Source organism: Cucumis sativus, chromosome 2 (genome assembly GCF_000004075.3).
Source record: "Cucumis sativus cultivar 9930 chromosome 2, Cucumber_9930_V3, whole genome shotgun sequence".
In the NCBI taxonomy this organism is placed as follows: Eukaryota; Viridiplantae; Streptophyta; class Magnoliopsida; order Cucurbitales; family Cucurbitaceae; genus Cucumis; species Cucumis sativus.
In genome coordinates, this window is record NC_026656.2 from 10,545,555 (window position 1) to 10,573,384 (window position 27,830).

The following is a 27,830-nucleotide window of genomic DNA, read 5'->3' on the forward strand; positions in this document are numbered from 1 at the left end:
TCTTGTATGAGTTCCACGTTGACATAATAAAGTAAATAGATATTATATTATATTATATGATAAAAAATTCATGTAAAAATGTGAAAAGAAGACAACTAATGAGAATATTAAAATAGGAAATAGTTTGACTAACTATTTTTTTCAACAAAGAGTTATTTATTTCTTTTCAAATTAATAATCCAGGAATGAAAAATTTGGATTGAGAATTTTTTGGATGAGTTAGATGAGGGAATTGGGGGTATGAGAAAGATGAAGTGTTTAGATGGGGGAGAGGTAGGCACCTGTTAGTTGTTCCACACATTAGAAGATAGTGAGTATGAATATAAGATCTGTTTACGGAACCTTCAAAAAAGTCAATAGTCAATAGAGTGGTAAGTTAAGTCTCTCCTCCCACATGCCCCCACTACCGCTGTTGTGTATCTACACCGCTCTGTATTTCAATTTTAAAACTTCATTTTTATAACTAGTTACCTTTCCCCCTTCTTTTCCATTCTAACCACTAATCCTCACTCTTCCTTATAATTTATAATTTGTCTCCATCTAACCACTACATGTTTAAGGTGAGTACTATGTTAATTATACTTATGACCTCATTCATATTAAACTCAAATTGTATTTAACACCGTCTCAGGTTCAATCACATAACTAATGATATTGTCCGTGAATAATATAATATTTTAATTATATTTTCTTTTTGTACAATTAACATCCTTATGTTAAAGTATAGATATATTATCAATGCCTTTTTTTGGTATTCTATTATGAAATATTGATATGACTAAGTATTATCAGTGATGAGCTGGATAGGAGAATTAGATTATCAAAGAATAGGGTAGTGGAACCAAAAAGTCTCAAACTCATTAGACAACAAGTATTATTTTGAATATATAAAATATGAACAATAAACTTCCTTGGTTACGTTTATGACCTAACTTTTACATACAATCACGGTGTATTTAGAGTTCAAGAAAATTTATTGAATATTATTTGATGAGAAATTTTGGACCAATCACATATTGTCACGTCATTTCTCAAATTAATGACAAAATTCTAAATGTTTAAATTTAGAACTAATTAAAAGTTGATAAGAGTTCCAAATTAAATTGAAGACATAAATTTGACAAATTCTGATGACATGACATGTTCTCATTGGATCAAATTTACTATTTTGGTCAAATTAAATATTATTATTTGGGCTAAAGTTTAATGGAGCAAACAAAAAAAAAAGGCTTAAATTAGCCAAAATGCTAAATAATACCCAAATACATATAGTTAGGCCTAACGGGCCAGATTCATGGATGAACGAAGCCTAAGCTCACAAGTCCCACTTGAGAACTCTATAAATAAATGAGTTCTATTTTATTCGTGGGGTTAAAAAAATTTCCCTACTGAAAACTTAATCACTCGTTTAAAGCTCAAGTTCTTTTGAGATAAAAATATTCATTTAAAGCTCAAATTTATTCGCACAATATCTACAAATTTCTTTAATTTTTCCTTTTACAATTTTAACAAAATCTGAAAGTTCTCTATATTCTGTAAATATTTTATTATTTTTAATAAATTTTCTTCATAAATATTTCAAGCTAAAAATTTATTATAATTTTAAAATTAAAACAGGTATAAAATGACATGTTATAGACTATAATAAGATTTTTCTAAATAATAAAAAAACAACCTATTTACAATTCACATAAAAAAACTACCAATTGTGTTTGATTTTTTATTTTTGTGAAAAATATTTTGTCCATTTTGTTATTTTTTATAATTTTTTAAATAAAAAAATGTAAATTAATAAAAACATGTTTATCTATAAGTTACATTAAATTTTATAGTTGAAATGATTCTTACTACAATTATTCTTGCTATTTATTACTCTCACACACAATTTGAATCTTATATTATTTTAGTGTAAAACATTGAAAATATGTAGAAAAAAAAAATTTATAAATAGAAAATGACAAACTATTTACCAAAATAAATAAATAAAAAATATCGATAAACTTGTATCCACCTTTATCAATAATAGATATGTATCAATTTCTATTCCTAATAGTATTGTGATATTATTTATATCAATTTCTATCATCGATACGCTTTTATTAGATTCATATCATTGATAGATTATTATCAGCTTTTATAATAATAGATTTGTATTTGTTTTATTCGCGACAGAAAGTCGATACATTAAAAATCACATTAAGGAAAAGCAGAAAAGTGTGAACATTAAAATAGTTAGCATTTTTCTGTATATAAAAAGGCACAAAAAAATGATTACTTTCATACACTATTTTATTTTTAAATTTATGCTTTCTAGTTAAAACCACTGTATTAGGTTTTTGTGTAATTAGCAAAACTGAGAATAGGTTTATTCCACACATTCACCTATTTCCACCTTTTTGGCTCTCTCAACTTTCTTTTGTTGTCATTCTCTCCAAATATATCATTACATTACAAACAAACTTGCCTAAGTAACATATATATTATATATACTTCTTAAACTTGTCTAAGTGATTCTTCATTTTTTTTAATGAAACAATTCACTACTCAACAAGTAAAATAACACAAATGTTTGAGAAATAACTGAGAATAGTTGTCCCATTAGGTCAATTAAACACAACAAAACCACTCCAACAAATTCCGATTGACAAGATCAATATATATATACAATCATATTCTACCAATAAAGGATGGGGGAGAGAATCACTATATATGTTTTCTTTACCAAGAAAATAAATAAATAACTAAAGATGTATTTGATATTTTTTTTTCATTTAAATTTAGCATATAATTATATTTCTTTTAATTTAATTTAATCTTTGATCATATATACCTTATGTTTTTTTAGAAGGAAAAGCAAAATCAACCTTGTGTCATATTTCAAAATGCCTATTCATTCTATTCTAATTATTACACAAAAAAGAAAGTCTCTATTAAGTACTACTTAGGGTTTTCCCATCATGCATGCAAACAAAGCATAATTAATCAATGTATTACAAAGGAAATGACATTGATTAAATTAAAAGGGGGTGTCTCTTCTTATCCCTAGTTGCAGCCCTCCATAATTATATTAGTTACTATTGAAACAATTTCACATCTTTTCTTGATCAAGTTGTTTTGAAGTGCCTTCAAACTACACTACAAAAGATCATCATCATTAATAATGAAACTAAAAACTATTGGCTTTGTGAATGTACTGGTCTGATAAAAAAATGTATCAATCATTTAAACACCGTCTGTTTCTATACCCCAATATTATATTATGCTTTCTATAGGTCATTTGATGTGTATATATCACATTCACAAGTCACAATCAAGAGTGTAGAAATATTGATATAATTAAATCTACAAAAAATTATCTTTTCGATCCTTAAGTTTGGAAGAATATGTACGTTTGATTCTTGAGTTTAAAAATATATCTTATTAATTCCTAGCTTTATAACTTATAAGAACATACCTACTTGATCATCGAATTTTCAAAACGCAGTTTCCAAGTTTTCTAAAATAGGTTTAAAAAATGCTCAAATAACTTTAAACTTTTATTTTAAATAATTATATAACATTTTAAATTAGAAGAAGAATTTCTAAAAATCACATCGTGACATTTAAAACCATTTTTCTTCTAATTTTAAATATAATAATATAATTATTTTTTAAAAATCAAACAAAAAATACTTGAGGGATCTTTTAAACACATTTTAAAGAAGTTGGAGATAAAATGTGCACATTTTGAAAATTTAGAAACCAAATGGATTTATTGTTAAAAACATATTAGGTAGACTAAAAATGACACATATTGAGACTAAAGAGGTAAAAACTTTTGCATATAATGTATGTAGTGAGTTAAAAGTTGATTAGATAATAGGTGATCTAACACCCAAAACTGTTTTAAGTTAATTGGATTGAGAAAAAAAGTATTAATGTTGAATTTCAGATGCAATGGATTAATAGGTTAAATACCTAAAAGAGCCTCAATGAAAAGTTATGGGGATTTTGTCTTACTGAAAAAAGAAAGAGTTTCTTGTCCCCCTTCATTATCAAAATTATAGACAAATAGAAGCTCAAGTTGAAAGTCATGTTATGGAGTGGAGCCACATATTCGAGGTGTCTTTGTGACAACAGAATGGACAAAACAACCCTTAATTTCTGATACAAAAGAGGAAAAACGACACAAGCAAGAGATGAAAGGTCTTGCATACTTTTAGGCCAAATTGATAGATAAATTGACTTCCATCTCCATAAAAGAAAATAATTAATTGAGATTTCCAACACTCTCTAACTAATCCATAAAATTGATTCTAAAATTGAGAGAAGTTCATAATATCCATTGTTTTATGTTACTAGCTGCACAAAATGGTACTACTATATCCCTCCAAACTTAAAAAATTCATTTTTATTAAATCATTCATCAATATCAAACCTTAAATCTTTCTTAATATAACTTAGCTGAGTCATAATTGATTTTATTTTTCTTAAAGATTGAAGATTCGAGCCCTTATCGTTATAGTTGTTATACTAAAAGAAAATATATTCTTATTTCATATCAAACATAATCTATCAACTATCGTTTTAAAGGTTAATTATTTAATTTTCAACCAACCAAAATCTCTTGATTATAAAGGAAATGAGAGAAGAAGAATGACATTTAGCACGTGTATTTAGCTAAATTAAAAAAAATACATTCAACTTCGTGTTTTGTAATTTTTTTTTTTTTAAAAAAAGTCACCATATCCTCCTAACAAAATTTTATTGCAATAGGTGTTTTTAAAACCTTGACCAAAGTGAATATTAATTAATAATTATAAGCCAAGTTCTAGGGTATCTTTTATAGTTTTAGTCTACATATACTTAACACAAGTAAAGTTCTAATTTTATGATTATTATTCTTGTTTGACAACATAAATGGAAAAAAAGGGCCCTCAATAAGATTGATGGAGAAGCCATTATATGAATTATATTATTCGTTTGTTTAATCAATCTACATAAACCCACAGTTTAAGTACTAGTTGCATTTGGATTCTTCTTCTTCTTCTTCTTCTTCTTCTTCTTCTCTCTTCTTCCTATTTCCCTATTTGGTGTATGAAAAAAGCCATTAATTTTCACTTTGAATGATGAATTAAGTTGGGAAAGAAAAAGAATCCAACCAAATCCGCCCATTGCCCATTTTTGTTGTTGAAAGCACCACTCACAATTTTTAACTCTTTGAATTAATTAATTCATTCAAGTGGGGAATTAGAAAGGAGCTTTTGTCCATTGATGGGACACCATATGGAACTAACAACGCCAACTTGAGGAAGAAGATAAAGAAAGAACTATGGAAGATTGAGTTAATTAAAAGTAAACCCTAGAATGTGGTTTGATGTCCCAACTCCAAGTGCAATGTATATCAAAATTTCTCTTTAATCATTAACCCTAAAAACTATTCCCAAAATACCATTCTAATCTATGATTAGGTGTATTGTTTATTTGAATTAACAATCTCTCTCTCTCTCTCTCTGCATACTTTTACAACACAAGTTGTTATTTAAGAGAGTTGAGTTAAAATTAATTCTTTAAGTTATTATTACTTTTTAATACATATTTTCCGACTATCTAATAATTGTGTGTTGATTATCTATCCTATGATATTAAATATTTTGAAAAGTATAAATGGATCAATTTCGTAGAAAATGGCATACAATTCAATAGGATTATATATATAAATTTACTTTAATAATAATCATATGTTATCTTTTTTATTAATTTGTTTAATTAATTGAAATAAAAGGATGAAAAAGTTGAAATGTGTAATTGAAAAATGAATCAGAATATGGAGGAATTTAAGAAAAAGAGAAAGAAGAAGGAGAATGGAGGTGGGAAAATCAACTTAAAATTTGCCGACATAGAAACCGACACGTGTCTTGGAAATGGTATCCCTACTACTTTGTCGTTTCTTAGTTACTCCGTCAAACACGTCTTCTTCATCTTCTTTTATATTAAGAAAGAAGATACAATAATTAAAAAAGGTTTGCACCAGCCGGGAATCGAACCCGGGTCTGTACCGTGGCAGGGTACTATTCTACCACTAGACCACTGGTGCTTCTTATTACACAAATCAAATATATTTGTATAATAAAATAAAAGAAACGAGCGCTCAAACTCGTGCAAAGTTTGTTAATATCTCTTTGTCTAAAGTACCTCATTAATTGGTATAAAAATGGTTTTGCTTCCTTTTATTAATCGAATATCTCAAAATTTATATACAAAGGAGAGAAAATAAAAAACGAAATACCCTAATAGTTTTGTTGAAGCAATGATTTCTTTTTTTCTTTTAACGTACAATTGAATATTTGTGTAACTTAGGGGACGATTAATAAACCAAAATCAACTTTGAATGGTGTATTAATTTTTCATACAACAAATGTAATGTGATTTATGAAATCAATTTATTACCACTTTGGATAGTTTGGTATTGGTAGAATCAATTATATTAGTAAAAGAATTTGTATCCATCTATTTTTCTCCCAAACTTAATTTAATTGTTAGATTAATTTTTTAAAATTGATTTTGGTTAGCGAAGGTTTCGTGTCATTTTGAGAGATAGGCCAAATGTGGTATTATTTTAAATTTAAAAAATCTTCGATTTGAATTTTTAGACATTTGAAGAATAAGCAACTCATTATAAATAATCTCTCGCTCTTTATCAACTCCGTGAGAGGACAAAACACAAACTAAAAAACCACACAAAAAATCTCTTCACAATCTCGAAGTCCCCCTTTCTTCAACCAAACCTCTCGCCTCCGTAGCACTATTTATAAGCCTTCACTTCTTAGAAACGACTATGAGATCTACAACATCAATTTTGTATTCTCTTCTTAGCAACTTCGTAAATCTCCATCTTTCTCACAAAAACTCTCTACAATGCCAAAAATCTAGAATATAGAAAAAACTCTACTTTAATTGGAGATGTCTCGTAGAACTTTAGTCTTAATGATCTACACTTTAAATAACAAGTGAGTTTATTAGGGGTTTGCTTTTTTTTTTTTTTTTTTTTATCTTCTTCTTATTTTATTTATTTTTCTTCAAACATCCATAACAAAAATGAAACTTAAAAAGTACTAAAATGATTAAACATTTTCTTATGGTTTTTGTTGTTATGTCTCTACTTTTCTTTCTTTTATAATCATTTCTTTATTAACTTGAGAGCTTCCCTTTTATATATTTATTTATTTATATACATAGCTGCGCATCTATTGTTTATTGTTATTATTGTCTTTCCTTCGTTAATTAATTATTCTTAAACTTTATTCTTTATATAATTTTATCATTAGCAACTTTATTTAATTCTTTTTTTCCTTATTTTCATAACATCGATTATTGTTTCCGGAGTTTTTCTCATCTTTTTATGCGTTATTTAATACTATATATATATTTTTTATCCATTTATTATGTTATTATTAATACTGTTTAAATTGGTTAACATTTTAAATTATTTTTTTATAAAAGAACACTGATGAAACCTAAAAAATCACCTAGAAATTTTGAGAGTTCGATTTTCTAGAATCTTTAGGACTAGAAGTTGATTCTCGAGTTGTTTGAGATCGATCACCAATAATTTTTCTCTAAATTGTTAATTTGTTTTCTTATGTTTATTGATCTATCTTTATACTTCTATCAATATTGAATCTTTATATAATATTTTAGTTTGATTTTCAATATTGATTCTTTATATAATATTTTAGTTTGATTTTCAATTCAATATTTGTTTGCTCGTTAAATTTCTTCTTAAAATATTTGAAAGTTCTATATATTTTATAATTATTAATAAAAAACTAATTATCAATTCAAAACTTTTAAATTCTTTTTTATCAAGCCTATTATTTTTATAAAATTTCCGACTACAAAATCAAAAAAATTTAAGAGTTCGATTTTCTAGGATTTGAAGAAATCGATTATTTAAAAATCTAATTTTCTAGAATTTTTGAGGTGAAGAAATCGATTCTTTACCAGTCTTTCTTTAGTTCTGTTTTTACTTATCTAGTTTTTTTACTAATTCTCATTTTGATTTTATTTAAAATTTATAAAATTAAGTTTCCAATGTTTTAAAATTCTTCTAATTTAAATTTTTCTATGCTTTAAAATTTTCACACTAACTCTTTTCTTTTTAAATCATTTAGAATTTTTTTTATTTAAAGTCATAATTTTTTTTATATTTTTTCAAACATTCAAAATTTAATCTATGAATTGTTATGATTTTATAGGACATTTGGAAGCTCGATTTTCTAAAATTTTGAGGTAAATGATCGCATGTTTGAGAGTACGAGATTTGATTGTGAAAAAATTATTTTAATTAATATTTTTTTAAAAAAATCTCTTTATTAAAAAAAGTTCTTTAATTGTGGAGTTTACAAAAAGTACAAAAATGTATGATAAAAAGCTCATGTTATTTACATTTTCAAAATTTTAAAAATAACAAATTTAAAATCAGATTTACCGTTATATTTGTCAAATTTGCAATATCGATCCCTCCAGGTTGTCTCAAACACGTGGCGATGGTTTGTGGATGATATGTCCAAAATTTTCATTTTATTTTGTATAGCTTAAATAATACTAAATTGATAATGACTTCTTGGATCGAATAAGAGTTATTGGAGATTATTTTTCAAATTGGGCCTAATTTTCTCAATCTTTAAACGGGGAGCTCAACCCAATAACAAAATGTGCATTCTTTGAATAATGTTAGAGATGAAAAATTATATAGATCATGTTCAACCATTTAATCTTTAAGTTGAAGAGAATTTTTATAATAAATAATTTTAATGTTCCATCTAATAATATAAAATAAGAGTGGTTTTTTAATTTTCTTTCATTTTAAATATCATATTTTAGTTAATTACGCATTGAATTTTGTTATGAATATCTAATTTTCCCCATATTTGCACTAAATATACACAACTCAATTTTGAGTAGTTTTCTCCCTTTTTATGCTTTAGTTTTATTCAAATTTAAAAGATAAATGTCCTACATAGTGGATGCTTATGAATTGGTTTGAGATTGTAATACGATGTTTACGTCTTCTTATCTTTCTTACACTTTAAATCGCATTTGAGTTTAAATGAGTTCATGAAAAAGAAAAAAAAAAAAGAAAAAAAACTCTTACAATAGTTCATAGACTGAGAATTATTATGGTTCGAGTCATAGTAGTAAATATTTATAAGGATTAAATCCTATTTTAGTAACTTTTATATATCAGTTTGTTTTAGTTTGTGAATTTTTTTAAAATACTTATTTTGTCATTAAGATTTTGTTAACTTCTTAACGAAATGAAAATGTAAAATGTAGCTTTCATATTTAAATGACTAAATTATAGATTTATCATATTAATTAAATTCATTTTGTGAAAATATTTAACTCCAACTTACTGGTTGTTATTCTTAATTTTTTTTTTTTTAGTTTTATCTCACTTTGTCATATGAATGTTAACACCAATATATGCAAGTTCAATTTTTTTTTTTTAAATTCTACTGAATATTCATAACATATGCTTCAAGGTTTCAATTTAAAAATAAAAATAGAAATGTGTCAGTGAGACAGTTAAGGTTTGGAGAAAAAAAAAAAAGAACAAAATGAGTTTTTAGCTTTTGATTCAAATGGATTAACTATGTTTTGGTTTTACAGAATAAATTAACAAACTCTCTTCTTGGTTATTTGTCAATTTAATTAATAGGATAAATATAGAGTTTAGTTATCTAGATAATCAAGTTTATAAAATCCTAATTACAAGAATCAAGAGATTAAAGACGACTAAATTATACGTTTTTAAAAGTTTATTAGGGATCAAAATAAAATCACAAAACACAGAATTTAGGAACCAAAAGACATTAAAAAAAAAAGAAGAATAATTTGAAATACTAATATTATAGTTAATTAATGATAAATAATAATAATTGTAAAATGTGAACAATTAGAGTCATGCAAAAGTTGAATATATTATAAGATTAGCGGACTGTATTCATTTGAAGTTGGGCTAAACATATCATCATTCAGAAACACATAACATTTCAATTTAAATGTGTATTTAATATCTTGAAATGAATAAGTAATTAACATACCGCAGAACTAATGTGTATCGATTAGAAATTATTCTAAACAAAATGTATGTGAATCTAATGCCTATTTATTTTACAACTTTTTTTAAACAGATTTGGGTTCATAAACTCTCACCACTCTCATATTACAATCATTCATTATCTTCTCGTTTGATAAACAATGCAGAACAAATAATAAAACAAAATTATATGATAGTTAATTATTGTCTTCAAAATTCAGGGAGATATATGGACAATTATTTTGTATATAACTTTGTTCACAATCAATTCATTCACATATTCCTTATACATGTTTGTACCCGAAAATTTAACTTTTATGACTGTGAACATCCATCTAACATATGCTCAATCAATAATATTTTTCTAATTATTTCTTGAATTTTTTATGCATAAATAACTTAGACTGGTCCTTGAACTCACCAGCTTAGATGTCAAATTTTCAAAATTAAAGTTTCTAAAACTTTAAGAGGGTTTAATATAGATATTTTAACTTTCTATGTCTTGCAAGTTTTTGAAAACTTCAAAAATGTTTATTAGTCCATGGAATTAAATTATCTAGATAAAGTAATTACTAAAAGTAAAGTTGAAAATTCTTTTGATACAAAATCAAGAGTTTAAATACTTATTAGACTTTTTTTTTTAACGAATGAGTTAGTGTGTACAAAAATTTGAAAGTTCATCAATCCTATTTTATACACTCTTCAAACTAATTAAGGTTTAAAGGATAAAATGATAATCACCAGGGGAAAAAGTATTTTAGTTCTCAGGTTGATTTTGTAGCTTGAATTCACTGTGAGGACCAACATGTATATATAAATTAATTCACAGTATATATAAATTAATGTTCATATTTGAAAAACTAATGTTGAATCTAATTGTTTCAATCTATGTTTGAAAGTGATTTTGAAATAATTAAGACTACTTCAGTTATATTCAAAATCTGGACAGAAACACATTTTTATTCCCTCACAATGATTTTAGGTTATACTTTTAAATAGTTTTTCATGCCATCATAATTGATTCTGAATTACTAAACTCAGATTTCACGAGACACTTTTGAACATAAGAAAAGTGAGGATCTTGATACTTTTACATAATTACTTCCAAGCATATCATTCGAGTTATACATATGTACTAGTTATACATCATTTCTAAGAATAATTTAAATATTTCATACACAATTTTTTACAATCTATTTATTTTACAAGTTAGAACTATTCTTGTGTGAGCTCGATAGTACTATCTTAGATATGAACTCAGTTCTTTGCTTGAACTCATTTCTTTGAGGTTTGAAGTCGGAGGTCATGTAACTATAAGTATAAATCAACCCTACATTCTCAAATTTCTTTCCATTTCCCAATCTAATAAAGAAAAAAAGAAAAACAAATTATCAAACTCCATTCGGTAGAAATTAATCCATCCCTATTGGAAGAAGTGTGAGTAAATGAAATCTCATTTTTTCCCTATATCACAATTTCTTGATCAAAAGCAATAATAAATTATGGATTTTTTTGGTGAAAAAAAAAAACAAAAAGATAATGGAAGGAAACAGAATTTTTTTAATAACTATGGATTTGTTAGAACTAACCAAATTATGATGCATTAATGTTATAAAGAATCACTAAAAAATAAATATTAATTCTGTATTAGTTAACTGTCCAAAAAAAAAAAAAACTACGAAATACAAAGAACACATCCAAAGCAATGAAATATGATCTATATCATCATAACCTGCTACTCAATTATTAAAGAGATCTTAATGAAGAAACTCAAATTACCCTAAACCAAAAAAGTCAGCTATGAATCCATATAAAGATTAAAGAGAAAATCGATACTCGAAAGACATATTTTAGAGTTTGATTATTCAATAACATTCATATAAGAATAGAGATTCAAACCTTTGATATATGTTAGGCCGTCAAGAACATACGCTTAATAAGTAGTTGAGCTTGAGTCGGGATTACAGATGATGATGACCAAGTCGAAGCTCCAAATCAACACCATCACCATTATTCCAAAGTCGCCTCCTCCCGTTGGTCGATCCAATCTGTAAGCTCAAATCTGACCCCCAAAGGTTCATATTAAAATGATCTCCATGTAGGTTAGAAGTTGATGCTTGATAATTCACTTGAGACTCACCCAAAAGAGGCCCAAAGTAGGGGATATTGTTGAAAGTGGATGGACCAATTATTTGATTATTGCTTTGAAGTGATGAAGAGGAAGAAGAAGAAGAAAAAGAAAAAGAGGTTTTTGGAGGTTTATTTGGTCTATCTTTTCTATGAATATTCATATGACCTCCAAGAGCTTGAGCGTTGGTAAATCCACGTTTGCAAAAAATACACTCATATGAACGTTTGATAATAATATCGTTGAAATTATCTGAATAATTATGATGATCATGATCATGATCTTCCTTTGTTGTTGCTTCTAATTGTTCTAATTGATCATCACTTGAACTCTGTGAGCAATTGCTGATTTCTAGTTTTTGATCTGAATCCATCAAGAAATGAAAGTGTGAGGGTGGTTAATTAAAGAGAGTTCCGTTATTTGAAGAGAGAAAGAGATGGGTCATGGAAATGGATATTTGGGAATTGAAAGAAACTAGGGTTTTTATGGAGATGAAGGGGAAAATGAAATTAAAGGGAAAGGAAGTTGCTAAGAAAGTGTGTTATTCAAACATATATTATATTAAATATATATCATAATCTATCTGGTCAACATTGGTATCTAATTTATCATTTTAAATTTTCATGAGACATTTTTTACATTTTTAAATGATTAAATACTTATATATATAGTCTGTAAAATTTAATATTTTTAATTGTTTATTTAAAAATTGTCAAAAATAGAAAAATGGTTAGTGTTTTTTTTTATGGAAGGTAAATAATTTTTTTTTATTTAAAAAATCCTTGTTGATATTTATGTAAATGAAAAATACTTTGGTGTATTGATTTAGACAACACCTACATTTTATGCAATGGTTATCATATTATTGTTTGTAACTTGAGAAACTCTTCTTACTTCTTTATAAAAAGAATTATTTCTTTTTTTATTGTAATTAAAATATGATATTCAAAGATGATCTAAAAATGCATCCAAATGTTAGTCTTCTAATTTTTTAGAAATATCTATCAATATATATATATAGGCCTTTTATTGATATTCTATAGCAGAAATTTAAACATTTCCATTAAATTTAGACTTCAAAACTTTCACCCAACATGATCAAGATTCTATGTTTAATTTCATTGTTTGAGATGACTACAAGAAACTAATGACTACAAGAAACTAATTAATAAGGAAGGTTAGAATTTTGGAGATGTGCCCTTGAAAAATACTAAAATATCATCCTATATTAATATTATTTTGGAATTTCTCTTATTTGATACAAGAAAAAATGACTTAAGTATGCACGCCTCAAGTGACATTAAAGTGAATTTAGTTTGATAGTGTTAACATGACCTTCATCGTTAGAGGTCGAAGATTATGAAGGTGGTTTTTGAATATGTATGATAACTTGAAAGTTAGAGATTGAAGGATGGGTGTTACATATTTAAAATAATAATAGGGAAGAAAATGAGGAGTGGTTTTTGGGAGTTAGTGAATAGGTGTTTAGTGAAAGCCGGCTTTAGAATGATGTGTATGGAAAGGACATGTGTGTGTTTGTGATGTGAATTCAACTGCTCAAGTTGCTTTCGGCTGTGTCATTTGGATTGCTCTCTCAATCTTTCCTTTCTTTTCTCAATACCAAATATTCATTATTTTCTATTTCTAAACCCACCTTATTCTAAACAATATATAAAACTATCTCTCACAAAAGTATTTAAAATGATAAACGTTGTTTTCCTAAATAGTTTCAATTTTTTTTCTATCGAAGAGAAATTTTCAATTTAAACACAAAATGTGTTTGGTAGATAGGATTCTTGAATAATTCTGAATTATAAAAAATTATTAATCAGAATACACTTTGAAAATATTAATTAATTTAATTGTTATTTTTGGGAGTCAAACTCTCAACCGTCCTCTTTGAAACATAAATTTTGAAGTAATAAAAATGGTAAATAAGCTTCACAAAAATATGAATATGCACTTTTCAATTTTTGGTTTTGGTTTTGGTTGTATCAATTTAAATTCTAAACTAATAATTGTATTAATTTAAATCTTAAATTTTGAGAGTTGTATAAATATAAATCTTAGCTTTCATAAATGCATCCATCTAAACTCTGAATTTTCGTACATGTATTAATTTAAACCTTTAAATTTTATAAGTATATCTAGTAAAGAATAATAATAAATGGTTAGATGATTTAAATGGATAAATTTGTATAAGTTTAGAGTTTAAATTGATAGAACTTTCAAAGTTCAAAGTTTAAATTGATATAATTATTAATTTATAGTTTAAATTGATACAAAAGCCTCTGGAAAAGTTTCCTAAATTTTAGAAAACTTACTTTTGTTTATGTAAAATTACTCAATAAGCTAACCTTAAATTATTCTATAGGTACTTAAATATAAATTGATTTCAATAATAATAAAAATTAGTTATTTCAAACCATAAGAACCCCTCACTAATAAGAGGAGCATTGGAAGGCGTAGATAACCAAAGATTGAATGAAAATGAAACTGTAAATCGAAAAAACAACGAGAAAAAAAAATTGAATTGAAAACTGTCGGAACAAAAATGAATTTTATATATTATAATACAGCCTGATCCAAAATGTGCTCGATCCAAATATGTGGGTTATGTTTTATATTATTATTAGATATCAAATAATACAAACGTGAATGTGCAGTAGTTAACCATGTATACCTTTTTGTTCTTGTTTTGTTAGGATTTAGTATAATAAAGAGGTGCAGTTCTTAAAAATGTATATATTTGAATGGCATTGGTGTGTGGTGGTTGTAATTTAATTGTTGACAAAGTCAATGTGTTTATAAAATATAAAGGAGAAGTGATCTCATTCTTCATTGTCCATGCAAAAACCTCCAACAACAACAGTACAATACACTTCTTCAATTCTTATATTCTCTTCTGACAAATGGAGCCATTCCCTTTTTATTTGCAAATGTCTTATTTTATCAATCTTGTTTTAATTACACTCAAATTTCAAACTTAATTGTTTGATGTCATTCTGTTCCTTGTTTTTTTATTTTGTAAATATCAGAAACAAAGATATGTTTGATAACTTGAAAAAAGATAACAAAAACAAAGAAAATAAACTATTTCTTGTTTTTACTATTTTTTTTCTTTTTTCTTTTATATTTATTTTATACGTAAATAATAATGTAATTATTATGTAAAATTAAAAAAATATATATGCAACATGAATTAAAATATTTAAAAAATTATAAATATTTTACATTACTGAATATAGAATAGTTTATGATGAAAAAACTAAATGCAAAAGGTAAAAAGATAATATAATTGTTATTTCTCCCTAAAATTCATTTAAATGAAGTCAACTCAGTTACAGTATAGGAGGTAAATATCATAGTTGTAAATTCAAATATTAAAGTGAAGCTAGTGAACGTTTTAGTGAATAAAATTTATATATAGTAAAATTTTGACTTGATTCAAATTTACAAAAGATTAATAATAAAATTTAAAAAATATGTTTAGTTGAAAATTTTTAAAATTTAAAATTTGATTATTTTGATTTATACAAGATGATGAAGAGAGATGTAATATTGCATGATGATGACCTTGGCTAGCTAGTATTGTATGGGAAAGGTTGAGTCTTGGGACTTGACCTAAAGTAGAGGACAAGTCAATTTTATTAGTCACATGTGAAGGAAAATACATACGTTTCAAACAATATGTTGCGGAATTTAGTTCCGTTAGAAGTAAAACTTTAAAAAGTAGACCAAAATATGAGATGAAAAGTTAACAAGGTTTTTTTTTCTTTATGAGAAAGAAATGCATAGAATTGAAGGTTCTCACCTATTTTGTGTTTGGATCATATCATAATGCCTAAAATTAAAGTGGATGTGCTTAACATTGATAAATTTATGTTTTTTGTGCCGAATGACTTTCGAGATATCATGTAGGTTTTGACGGTCTACAAAAAGTACTTATTCGTTCAAAATTGGGAGATAGTGACTTATGATACTTTTCAAACTGATAGTAATTTTAGGAGTTCAAAACCCATTGGTTTCATATCCCTAAATTGCTGGCCAAATATTTAAAAGGGTGTATTGAAAGAAATTAGGTTAAAATTAAAATGGTAGTACACTACTTATTTTGGTATATATCATGATTTCTATATGACATAATTTTGAATGCAATGTAGTATTTGTGGAGCCTAAATTAGAGGTGATTTGAAATAAGCATGGACTTGGTATACGTTTTCTTTTTAAAAACATTACAACCATAATAATGTGGTTTGAAAATCAAAATTGAAAAGTCTTCTAAGAAGAAAAGGAATTCTAATTTCATATAATTTCCTTTAAACCAATTTAAACAAATCTAAAAGCGTTGGTAAATGACAAATTCATCATCTCACAGCAAAGGGCCAACAGTTTGAGTAAACAACTTTCTCAAATGCAACTATTTCTTGATTTTGTCATATTGCCGAATGTAAGTATGTATATATATACATATTTGCAGCTGATTTTTCAACCCATAGGATAATGATATTATAGGTTATTGCAGATTTAAGCTACATTGATTACATCCTAACGTATTAAAATTACACATACATATATATAAAGAATTATATGGTAGCATATATATGAACTGCTATATGGTTGTCAATAACTTTTGGGATATTCTAATTTTAAAAAAGTATATATTTATTTAAACTCTAAATTAAACTTTTTGCAAGTGGTCGTAAAACAGTTCATTTTTCTCTCAAATCACTTTTTATATTACTAAAATTAAACACTTGAAAAATTAATCTAAACACGGTTAATGTATGTTAAAAAATATTTTATTACAATTTAGTCTCTCAATTTGATTGAGCAACAATTTAGTCTATATATTTTATAATTTACAACAATTCAACATTCAAAAAATAATTATTAATTAATTAAATTTATGCTAAACATAGAATTGGTAAATTACTGGAAAATTAAATTTATTTATAGATAGTCTATAAAGAGAAGTTATTAAGTAACAAAATTAACACTTAATTTTAGTGAAAACTATATTGATAAGGGCTATAGATATTTACAAACTATAAAAGTATTGGAACTAAAATTGTTACTAACTAAAGTTCTTACTCTAATGTTTGATTTTACATCTCATGAACTAACAAAATAAACACACCAGTTACGTACATATGGCACAATCCAAACACAATCGAAAGAATATATAGAATAATGTAGGAAATTAAATTTATGAAGCAGAGGGCATGGAGAGGGGAAATAGGAAAAGAAAGGGTAGTAGTTGGTGTGATTTGGAGTGAGAAGTTGGTTATAAATATTGAGCATAAAAAACCCAAAGCCATAAAAAAGCAAAGAAGGGAAAGAATGATGCTTAATTGAAAGCCAATATCATTGGGAAGATGCAAAAACATGGGATTTTGGTTAAGAAACACATAGGTAATGAGGCTGCCTTTGTATGTCATTTTCAAATGCCAATGTCTTGTCTCTCTTATCATGCATTACAATTAACACAAATGGATATCAAATAGTGGCGTCCAATACAAACCCTAAGTACTTCTTCCCACAAATTCTCTCTCACCATATATATATATATATATATATATAACAGTTTATCCCTTTCATTTCTAATCTTCATAGTTCAAGTTAACTCTAGTTAAATAATTCTTTTTATATTCTTTAGTTTGACAGTCCCGTTAAATAGTATGGATATATATATATAAACTTTTGAGAAGAGTGCTTCTTTAATTAAAATTAGAGAAAAGAGAATTATTTTCTCGGTGATGATGGTAATTACATACAGTGAATTTCTTTTGGACGAGTCGTGATTTTTCTTCAAGTCTTGTATTTTTCGTGTAAATTCTTGTGTTTTTTAGTTTAATGATTTCTTTTTAATTTTATTTTCTCATATGTGTAAAACGTGTAAATAGATTTAAACTAGGGATAACGATAGAAAATAATATAGTTACAATATATACTCCATTTAAGTCATCTTCTTTTTAGTTTTTTCTTAAGCAAATTTTTGAGATCTCTAGTTGTCCTTTTTTTATAAATCTTGAAAAAATATGTTTAGATCCTATTTTTTCAAAAAATTTAATTATAAATTTAAATATTTAGAATAATATTGTAATAGATAGCACTTTTAGACTAATAATTAATTACTAAACATTTTTAAAAATTTGCAAATATACTAAAGTTATCTTTGATGATATCGACAAATTCTATATATTTACCAACACTCTCTACCATGGAACTGATACAATATAATTAGAACATTAGAACCTTTATTAGAGGAAAACATTAAGCAAAATTACCATAGCGTTAACAACAAAATATATTATAACACTCATTTAGGGAAAATGATCATAAGTTCATAAATATATAGTTAGAGCCAAAATGTTAGGTAAATTAAAACCCTAATCTGAGTTCCAAATCTATGTCATTTGAAGTAGCAAGCAAAGCAGTCTCCTTCTTCACAAACTTATTGACCTTCTTCCAGATCTGACACCCACCATCTGATTGATCATCAGCTTGTTCGCCATGAAAGCTTGAAAAATCATACAGTTTAAGAAACTTAATGGGCTGAGATGAGGATCCATGAAAATCATGATGATGATCATCATTAGTGGCCGAATCCAACGGCAGAGATCTTCGGAGCTTTGCTCGGTCTCGTCGATGAACATTCATGTGGCCACCAAGGGCTTGTGCAGATTGAAATTGCCTTTTGCAAAAGCCACATGTATAAGAAGCTCTTGAAGAAGCCCATGGAAATTCAACAATAATCTCTTTTTCCTCTTCTTCTTCTTGATTTCCTTCTCTTTTGTTGTTATGTTTTCTTGAGGCTTTAGCTTTAAGTTGTGGCTTCATTTTGGGTTTGGTTATAATTCTAAGCTCTTGAACGCCTTGTGAGCTGCTGCTCATGGTGATGCCCAAACAATTATTACTCTCCATTTTGGAAAGAGATGGAAAAAATTTACTTAAAAGATAGGAGATAAGTATTGAGATTCTTATACTGAGCAAAGTTATAACTTTGGAGTGGATGCATATATAATGTTAAGCTTTGGAGATATATAAATAGAGAAAAGGGTGCAAGAAAAGTATGCATATATATTTGTTAGATATAAATTATTTTCTTCATAAAATCTGAAGTGATAGGCTAAGGTTACGCTTTTTATGTGTCCAAATATAGAATATATTCAAATGGTGTTATTAATATACTTGGACCCTAGTTTCTAGCCAAATAACTTCTGTAAATGTTTCTTTCAACATCTTAACTTAATTAATTGATCTTTTTTTTTATTTTTTTTATTTTAAGAAAGAGGATATTGTGTGAGGAAAAATAACTATATAGGTACATTATCTTGGAGACAAAAATACATATATCTGAGCATTTCTTATCAAATTGTATCTAATCTTAACTTGTCACATTGGACATTCTTCGTACTTCTTTTTCTAAAAATATGTTGATTCAAGTATAATAAAAGTAAGATGTATAAAGGTGAGTACATCAATATATATTACTCTATCCACATCTGAGGACATGGACCGGACGCTTTTAGTTGGAGTCATTCACTTTCACAACTACTTCAATCTCACTTGCAATAAGGGTCTAATGAGAGTCATGAGAATGGTAAAGATGCTCTCTTAATCTTCAGGTTTCAGCTATTCAACTATTATGGCTCTAAATTGGTTTGCTCTCTTTTATAAATAATATTGTTGTTTGTCACATACACACATTTTTTAGGGAAGTATTTTTTAAAACATTAGAAATATACATTTACAAAAATGTAATCAACTCTAACACAGGATGTATTGATGATCAGATTGGAACAAACATTTAGCTTAGGTTAAAATAGTAACCTACACTCACAAACAAAGTATAAAACAAACGAAAAGCCAAATGATAGTTTAAAACCCCAGAAAGTAGAAAATAATTAGGTCACAATAGGATCTCAGAAAAGAAATGAAATAATGATATAATTGGTTTAGTATTTAAAAATCAAAAACAAAAACAATTGAAGCTATGAGAATATATAGATCATATAGACAAGATTGAGAAAGGAAAAAAGAAGAAGATCATGTCATTAATTAATGTACTGAAGAAGGAAAAAATCCATCAGAGAAGAACAACACACAAAAGATTATTGTGTTCATTAAATTTAGAGGTATAATTAAGATTTGTAGCCAATTAGCTGACTCTATATATTACTAAATAGAGCTCTCATTTTTTTAAGGTTCTATTTCCTAAATTCTAGTGACACCTTTAATTACCATCTCACCTTTCACTTCACTTCTCTCACATCCCAACAAAGTTATTCAATGAAACCCTTACACCGTAACTCCTCCTTTCTTTCTCTTCATCGACCGTTAAAGTAGTTCGAGATAAATACAGTTTTAAGGAGAAAATTAATCACTAACCACTTTAAATCAATTCCCTAACAAAAACATTTTAAATCAAAATATGTACGAAGAAGAGAAGGGAGAGTTGCGTAACATTTGTATTTCTTTTATTTGTATTTAGTATATGCTAAGACAAACACAAGTATAGACTAAAACACAGTCTCACTATATACCAAGTAAAATGCTAAATCATTATACAATGTTTCTTTGTTCACTCTAGTACAATGCTAAATCTTCACACAATGCATTTCATTTTACCAAGTTCAATGTTAGTCAGATTAGTCAACATTTCTATGTTTCGATGCAACAACAAGATGTTATTTGTAACAAGTAGTTTTGTTGGTTAGTTAATTGGTATTCATGAAATCGGTTGGATTGATATTAGTATGGATACAACAAAATAATTCTCTTATATCTAAAAAGTACATTAGATCTAATAAATACCTTGTGTCAGAATTGAAAAATTCTATAGCTCCAATCTTTAGTATTATCTTATGAGTCCTTGATACTCGAAGAAGTGTGAAACTCGTGAATCCATATTCTATGAAGAAATTGAAAAATGGACTCAACTCTTTAAATTTTTTCCTATTTCTAAAAGTAACTTCACTCTCAAACTATTTGTTTATACAGTAGTAATATTCTTTGTTTCTCTCTTCATTTTCGGATTCCTATCTAATGACCCGGGACGTAATCCGGGGCGTGAAGAATAAAAAAATCAGATTTTTTTTCCTTGCTTGATTTTGAAATGTTCTTAACATTTTATCTATTCCACACCTTTCCTCAACTATAAAAAAATACCAAGTAATTGACAGAAACGGAAAGAGAGGGATTCGAACCCTCGGTACAAAAAAATCGTACAACGGATTAGCAATCCGACGCTTTAGTCCACTCAGCCATCTCTCCCCAAATGGAAAACGGATAATTACTATGATACATTGTATAAAAAATAGAAAATAAAGGCTTGAAAAAAGCCCTTCTTTATCTCCCCCCTTTATTATATAGATATATAATTATATTGATATAGATAATTATTTAAATATATCGATGAAAATCAATAAAAACTTTTTTGTGATAAAAACTCCCCAGTGATTTGCATAACACACATTTGAAGAATGAAAATAGTCTAAAGTATGTGATCCAAGACATTTCAAACCAATGACCTAGAGGTTCGTCAATCAGCATTTTCAATGAAAATTCTGAAGCCTTTAGGAATAAGATTCATTTTTTATTATGGTAAAGCACAAAATTTTCAGTCGTTTAATTACAAAGCAATAATAATAATACCGGAGCTGATGGAATTACAAAGTAGGTTTCATCTTTTTTATCTATCTATCTCCTCATCAGTTACTAGACGGTGGACACTATACTTCATTGATTGGCAAAAAAATTGAAAGAGAAACGATGAAGTCCTATAAACCAATTAACTACTGAAAGCAGAACCATCTTTATATACATAGGTTAGAGGCTAGAGGTATGTCCACACTTGTTCTCAAACATTAATCCTTTAGGAAAGAAATCCAACCTAAGCTTACAGAGTGTGCAAAAACAAAATCCGAAAACTTGTCAATATGTATAACTGAATACAACTTTACCCATACAACAACCCAATTTTCAGTGCTTGTTTTACTCTATAAACATACCATGTACATGTTGTTAAGTCGCATAGATATTATTTAACATTCTAGAGCTTCAATAATTAGCCTTTCCAAGTGAAAATATGATTCTACCTTACATCGGAACCAAGCACCCCGATAACCAATGAGAAAGCAACGGTATTCTATCAGATGCCCAACTTCAAAAGATAACTTTCTTTCCATATCATTTGACAAAATAGCATGCATCTGTAGGAAAAAACTTGCAACTTGAAAAACTAGATAATACATAACTTAAGCCAAAACAAAAACTAGATAATACATAACTCAAAACAAAACAAAACAGACGAACAATTGAAAGCATAACTTTCATCTAGCTCATCACTTGCATTCATGATACCAAGGAAGTAGGGAGCCATAGCCATGTAAAGCAAGCAACCTAGCTATAGATATGCTTTAAAATCCGATATAAAATATTGCACTGGATTACAAGTATTAAACAGCCATAACCTAGGTTTTTTTGTTTTAAAATTTTAAATAACTATCTCTGTTTGTATTTGTTCAAACGTTTTATGGCTAGTTCTATGAGACAATCAAATAATCCTACAAGATTCCCATGAAATTAAACTGATGAACTAATATTTTAAATAGGTGGTCACCAACGTTAGAACCCTTAGCTTCGCGCATTTTCTTTTCTTCCTGTTAGATATGAGAAAAAGAATATTGACACTGTCGAAATGGGGTGAGTACGTGACGAACTATTCCACCTGAAACCCAAATCAGATTACACAAGAAGAACACTCCAGTTGGTTGCAGATAAGGAGAGGGAACAATTACAGAAATAGTTGGTTACGGTTCAAGACAACCAATTAAGAAAATCAATTCACATCCACCACCAAATCTATGTTTCTTTTATCGGTTTTACCTCCTCAACGAACACAGTGATCGAAACACAGCTAATTCGCAAATATGTTTCTAATGACTATTACACTCCAGCACAAATAATTCAAAACCTACCGCAAATGAAGACTGTATTAAGGCTTAAGCTTCCAATTTCCCTAATAATCACGTTGAAGAATCATTGGTACAAACTGAAAGTCGCTCATCCATTTGCAAAGGCTAGGACTACTCAAATTAACCAAAACAAGTTTCCTACTCTTCCTATCTCCATAATTGCTTCACTCTAAGTAGTAACGAAAGCAAATGTAAAGTGCAATACAAGGCATCTAGTTAAGATGAAGAAATGTGAAGGTTGAATTCAGAAGGTTACCTGAGTTCATTCATGCAAATCAGACTCCTCCTTCTTCACCTGTGCTGAGGAACTTGGAAGTTTAAAACAAGTGCTCATCTAAGCGCGCTAGTGGATTTTCCATATTTGTTTCGTTTTACATTCTCATATCTTATAGTTGATTTCGATAGCCATGAAAATCTTTTATCTTCACTTTAGGTCAAATTACTTATCTAATTTGAGACATCCTAATTAATTATGTCAAATTTGCATTACTAAGAAAAAGCAAGAGAAGAAATGAAGTTGGGTGGCAAATTAAAGGATTAGTACCAAAGTACTGTGTTTATAGTTAAAAGGCTAAATTACATTTTTAGTCCATAAAATTTGGATAATAACACGGTTGTCCAATTGTACCTTTATGGCTGGTATATGTAAGTTGGACTATAAGGCATTCTCAACTCAATCTATATTTTTGGGTTGGTTCGGTTGACAACCTAAATAACTCATATTAATTTTCAAACCCAACTCGAAAAATATGGATCGAGTTGTCAGATTGTATTGTTTTTTCTTTTTCATTTCTAACTTGACTACTGTTTAGCTTTCTACCTTCAAACGATTGTCTACTCCTTCAACCATTGGCTAACTTTCCATACGATCAATTAACTTCCTACACGAACCTATAACAAAATACTTCTAACTTTACTTTTATTAATTAAATAATATATGTCGCCACGTGCCCGAGACGATGCGGAGTGGCCGACGTCCTCAAAAGAGCTAATTTTAAAATAAAACAGGAGTCGCCACCAATCTTTTTTACGGTGTGATTGGACACTGAAATAAAGTAAACAAAAAAAATGGTCTGCGAAAAAATTGAGTTGAGTTCGGGAGTCATTTGAGTGTGGGAAAGGTATTAGCACCTCACAACACCCATTTAAAAAACGGTGGCCAAATTTCAAATCTTAAATTGAAAATACTTTTTAATTTATTTTTAAACTAATGTTTTATTCTACCCCTCGTTACTCCAATGTTTGATGTTTATTCAACCTTGGTAACATTTGAAACCAAAATAGTTTGCTTAAATGTTGTTAATACTAATGGAGATGCTAGTATCAATTATGTTTATAGCCGGCAAACCAGAAATGTTAAGAATGAGCAATAACGTCGTTTTCCAGGATATAACTCTCGAAATCAGAGTAACAACCCTACCTTTCACAACAATCAATCTCAAGGAAGAGGTAAGAGTGTTAATGGTGGCACATTTCAAAATCGACGAGGCATATGTAGGTTCAATAATAGTCATAGAAGTAATAATTATAAACCCACTTGTCAGATCTGTGGAAAATTTGGTCATGAGCTATTGTTTGTTACCATCATTTTAAAGAGGAATTTAACAATTCAAGAGCAAACAATAGTCAAGTGAACAATAATACAACAACCTTTATTACTACTCGTGAAATTGTGAAAGATCCAAATTGTCATTTCTGTATAAAAATGAATATCAATATTATCACTAAGACATCCTATATTAGGTCTTGCTTGTCTATTACACAATCTATGTTTTAAAAATGACAAGATTGGTCTTGAATGACAAGATATTTGGATGTTCAAATTTGAATAAAAAAAGTAGGAAATCACTACAATCACTACATTATTCTTAACCTTAGCTTGTGGATCTTGATTGACAACAACAGTTCCTAAACAGTAAAGAAAATTTTATTCAATTAATAAAATTGATAATGACTAACTTCCAAAAATTCTCCCAAGTTAACTTACCCAAAATGGGAGTTGAAACGAATTCAACCTTGATTGGAAAAAAAAAATTCACAGGATATGTCCTTCAAATTACCCAACTGAAACTTCAAGGAAAAACTTCAAGTTCGATTCATAATAAATTTAATTTTTAGCCCAAAAGATTCCCATTTGATGGCTATACACAAACACAAATGTTTGTTTTTATATCCCCGCCCCATGTTATGAAGGACATATGTTGTTTACATTCCAGCCTTGATCGCCTTTTGTGCCTTGTACTCCCATCATTTTGGTATTGGCCACTGTAATTCCGCATCGCACGTAGGAGTTAGGCAGTAAAGTGGAGTCATTTTTGGTCTATTTTTCATCCCGTATTGGAGGACTTGTGTACCAATGAACAAATATACCCTTAGCTTTGTTTAATAATGAAGTTTTATTATTTCTCTCATGTTTTGCTTTCACGATTAAAATTGTAATCTATGAAGTTGTTGTGCTTACTAGGTGTTCACAATGTCATTTCACGAGGAGACGCATGATGAGCGACTAGGCGGCAGGCACGCCTCCACTTGGTCGCATGGAGTGATCTTTGGGGCGGGGTGGGACATGAATAACAACTTTTCATTTATACATTAGATAAGCTCTACTCCTTTTAACAAATTTCTCTCTTCTTACTAAAAATGTAAGGTATTGTTTATAGATTTATATTTAACTCATGACAACAAATTATGATTGTGTGGTTCATATTTTTATATAACATTTTGACATCAAGACAACTCACAAAAAGTACCTACCTAACCATCTACCTATTATAGGTCCCCACTTTCCTGCATCATTCTATGTGTTCTCAACCATAATGGAACTTATAAATGTCAGAGAAAACTAATAGAGAAATCATCTAATGAATATACAAAACAATCGCAAGAACATCTCGTGCCGACAATAAAAAAAGCATGAAATCGTGGTTGATATGTTTGGCCTTAATAAGCATGTTGGTCGTGGGCCAAGAGGTAGCAGCAGAGACAAAACACCTTAAATTTATCGATCCTTGCAATCAACCTTCTCCACCTCCAACTTGTCCTAAAAGGGATAAAGTGGAGGAGGCAAACCCCTACAATAGAGGTTGCTCTGCAATCAATCGATGTCGTGGAGGAGGATAAAGTATAGACATTTTAAAAAACGTTATTCGACTATAGATGTGTAAACGGGGAGACTTGTTTATTGATGGAATGTTACTAATAAGATATGCTAATTATGAAAACATTTTAAAGAAATATAAGGATAAGTTTTAAAAATAAAGCTTCATTACGTCTCACACAAATCTGTATCAATTTTCCATTATCCATGTCGTGAAAAGGTACGAAGTCATATATAAGGCGCTAACTTACAACTGAAACTTTGTATTTGTTCTTTATTGATTGAGCAAGGTCCTCATGTATAAACGTTTGATAATTAACCTCTTGTGATATGAAATTGATTGAGTTTATAAATACTATTTTGTTAACTATAAATATTACTTGGAAAAAGTAAGAGAACGACAAACTCATTTGGTTAATGATAAGTACTATTTGGATATTTCATTGAACATATGCCAAACTTCTTTGTTCTTAATATGTTAAGTTCGATAACACTAGTGTACTCGAGGTGCTTTATTTAGTTAGAAATTGGTACGAAAAATAATCCATTCAGGACCAATGTTGTCATATTTAAAACATAGATTGTGTAATAGACAAGCAAGACCTAATATAGGATATCTTAGTGATAATATTGATATTCGTTTTTATACAGAAATGACAGAGTTTCATACAAGCTATTTGGATGTTCAAATTTGAGTAAAAAGAAGTAGGCAATCACTACATTATTCTTAACCTTAGCTTGTGGATCTTGATTGACAACAACAGTTCCTAAACAGTAAAGAAAATTTTATTAACTCAATTAATAAAATTGATAATGACTAACTTCCAAATATTCTCCCAAGTTAACTTACCCAAAATGGGGGTTGAAACGAATTCAACCTTGATTGGAAAAAAAAAAAATCACAGGATATGTCCTTCAAATTACCCAACTGAAACTTCAAGGAAAAACTCCAAGTTCAATTCATAATAAATTTAATTTTTGCCCAAAAAATCACCATTTGATTTGATGGCTATACACAAACACAAATGTTTGTTTTTATATCCCCGCCCCATGTAATGAAGGACATCTGCTGTTTACATTCCAACCTTGATCGCCTTTTGTGCCTTGTACTCTCATCATTTTGGTAGTGGCCACTGTAATTCTGCATCGCATGTAGGAGTTAGGCAGTAAAGTGGAGTCATTTTTTGGTCTGTTTTTCATCCCATATTGGAGGACTTGTGTACCAATGAAAAAATATACCCTTATCTTTTTTTAATAATGAAGTTTTATTATTTCTCTCATGTTTGGCTTTCACGATTAAAATTGTAATCTATGAAGTTGTTGTGCTTACTAGGTGTTCACAATGTCATTTCACAAGGGAACGCACGATGAGCGACTAGGCGGCACGCCTCCACTTGGTCGTATGAAGTGACCTTTGGGGCGGGGCGTGACGTGAATAACTTTTCATTTATACATTAGATAAACTCTACTCTTTTAACAAATTTCTCTCTTCTTACTAAAAATGTAAGGTATCTTTTATAGATTTATATTTAACTTATG

At 28.1% G+C, this 27,830-nt stretch overlaps 1 protein-coding gene, 1 long non-coding RNA gene and 2 other non-coding genes across 4 annotated transcripts; all 4 read right to left on the minus strand.

The window, feature by feature from the left end:
- Positions 1-6,005: 6,005 nt before the first annotated feature.
- Positions 6,006-6,076, minus strand: TRNAG-GCC. The gene has a single exon. It is a non-coding gene; the product is annotated as a tRNA-Gly (tRNA).
- Positions 6,077-11,139: 5,063 nt separating this feature from the next.
- LOC116402176 lies at positions 11,140-12,730 on the minus strand. Its single transcript, XR_004214624.1, has 2 exons — positions 11,984-12,730; positions 11,140-11,446 (listed from the first exon to the last, which is right to left on the minus strand). It is a non-coding gene; the product is annotated as an uncharacterized LOC116402176 (long non-coding RNA).
- Positions 12,731-18,596: 5,866 nt separating this feature from the next.
- LOC105434732 (zinc finger protein 3) lies at positions 18,597-19,139 on the minus strand. Its single transcript, XM_011651843.1, has one exon. It carries the CDS (start codon positions 19,137-19,139, stop codon positions 18,597-18,599), a length of 543 nt encoding a protein of 180 aa, XP_011650145.1.
- Positions 19,140-21,403: 2,264 nt separating this feature from the next.
- On the minus strand, positions 21,404-21,491 carry TRNAS-GCU. The gene has a single exon. It is a non-coding gene; the product is annotated as a tRNA-Ser (tRNA).
- Positions 21,492-27,830: the final 6,339 nt, after the last annotated feature.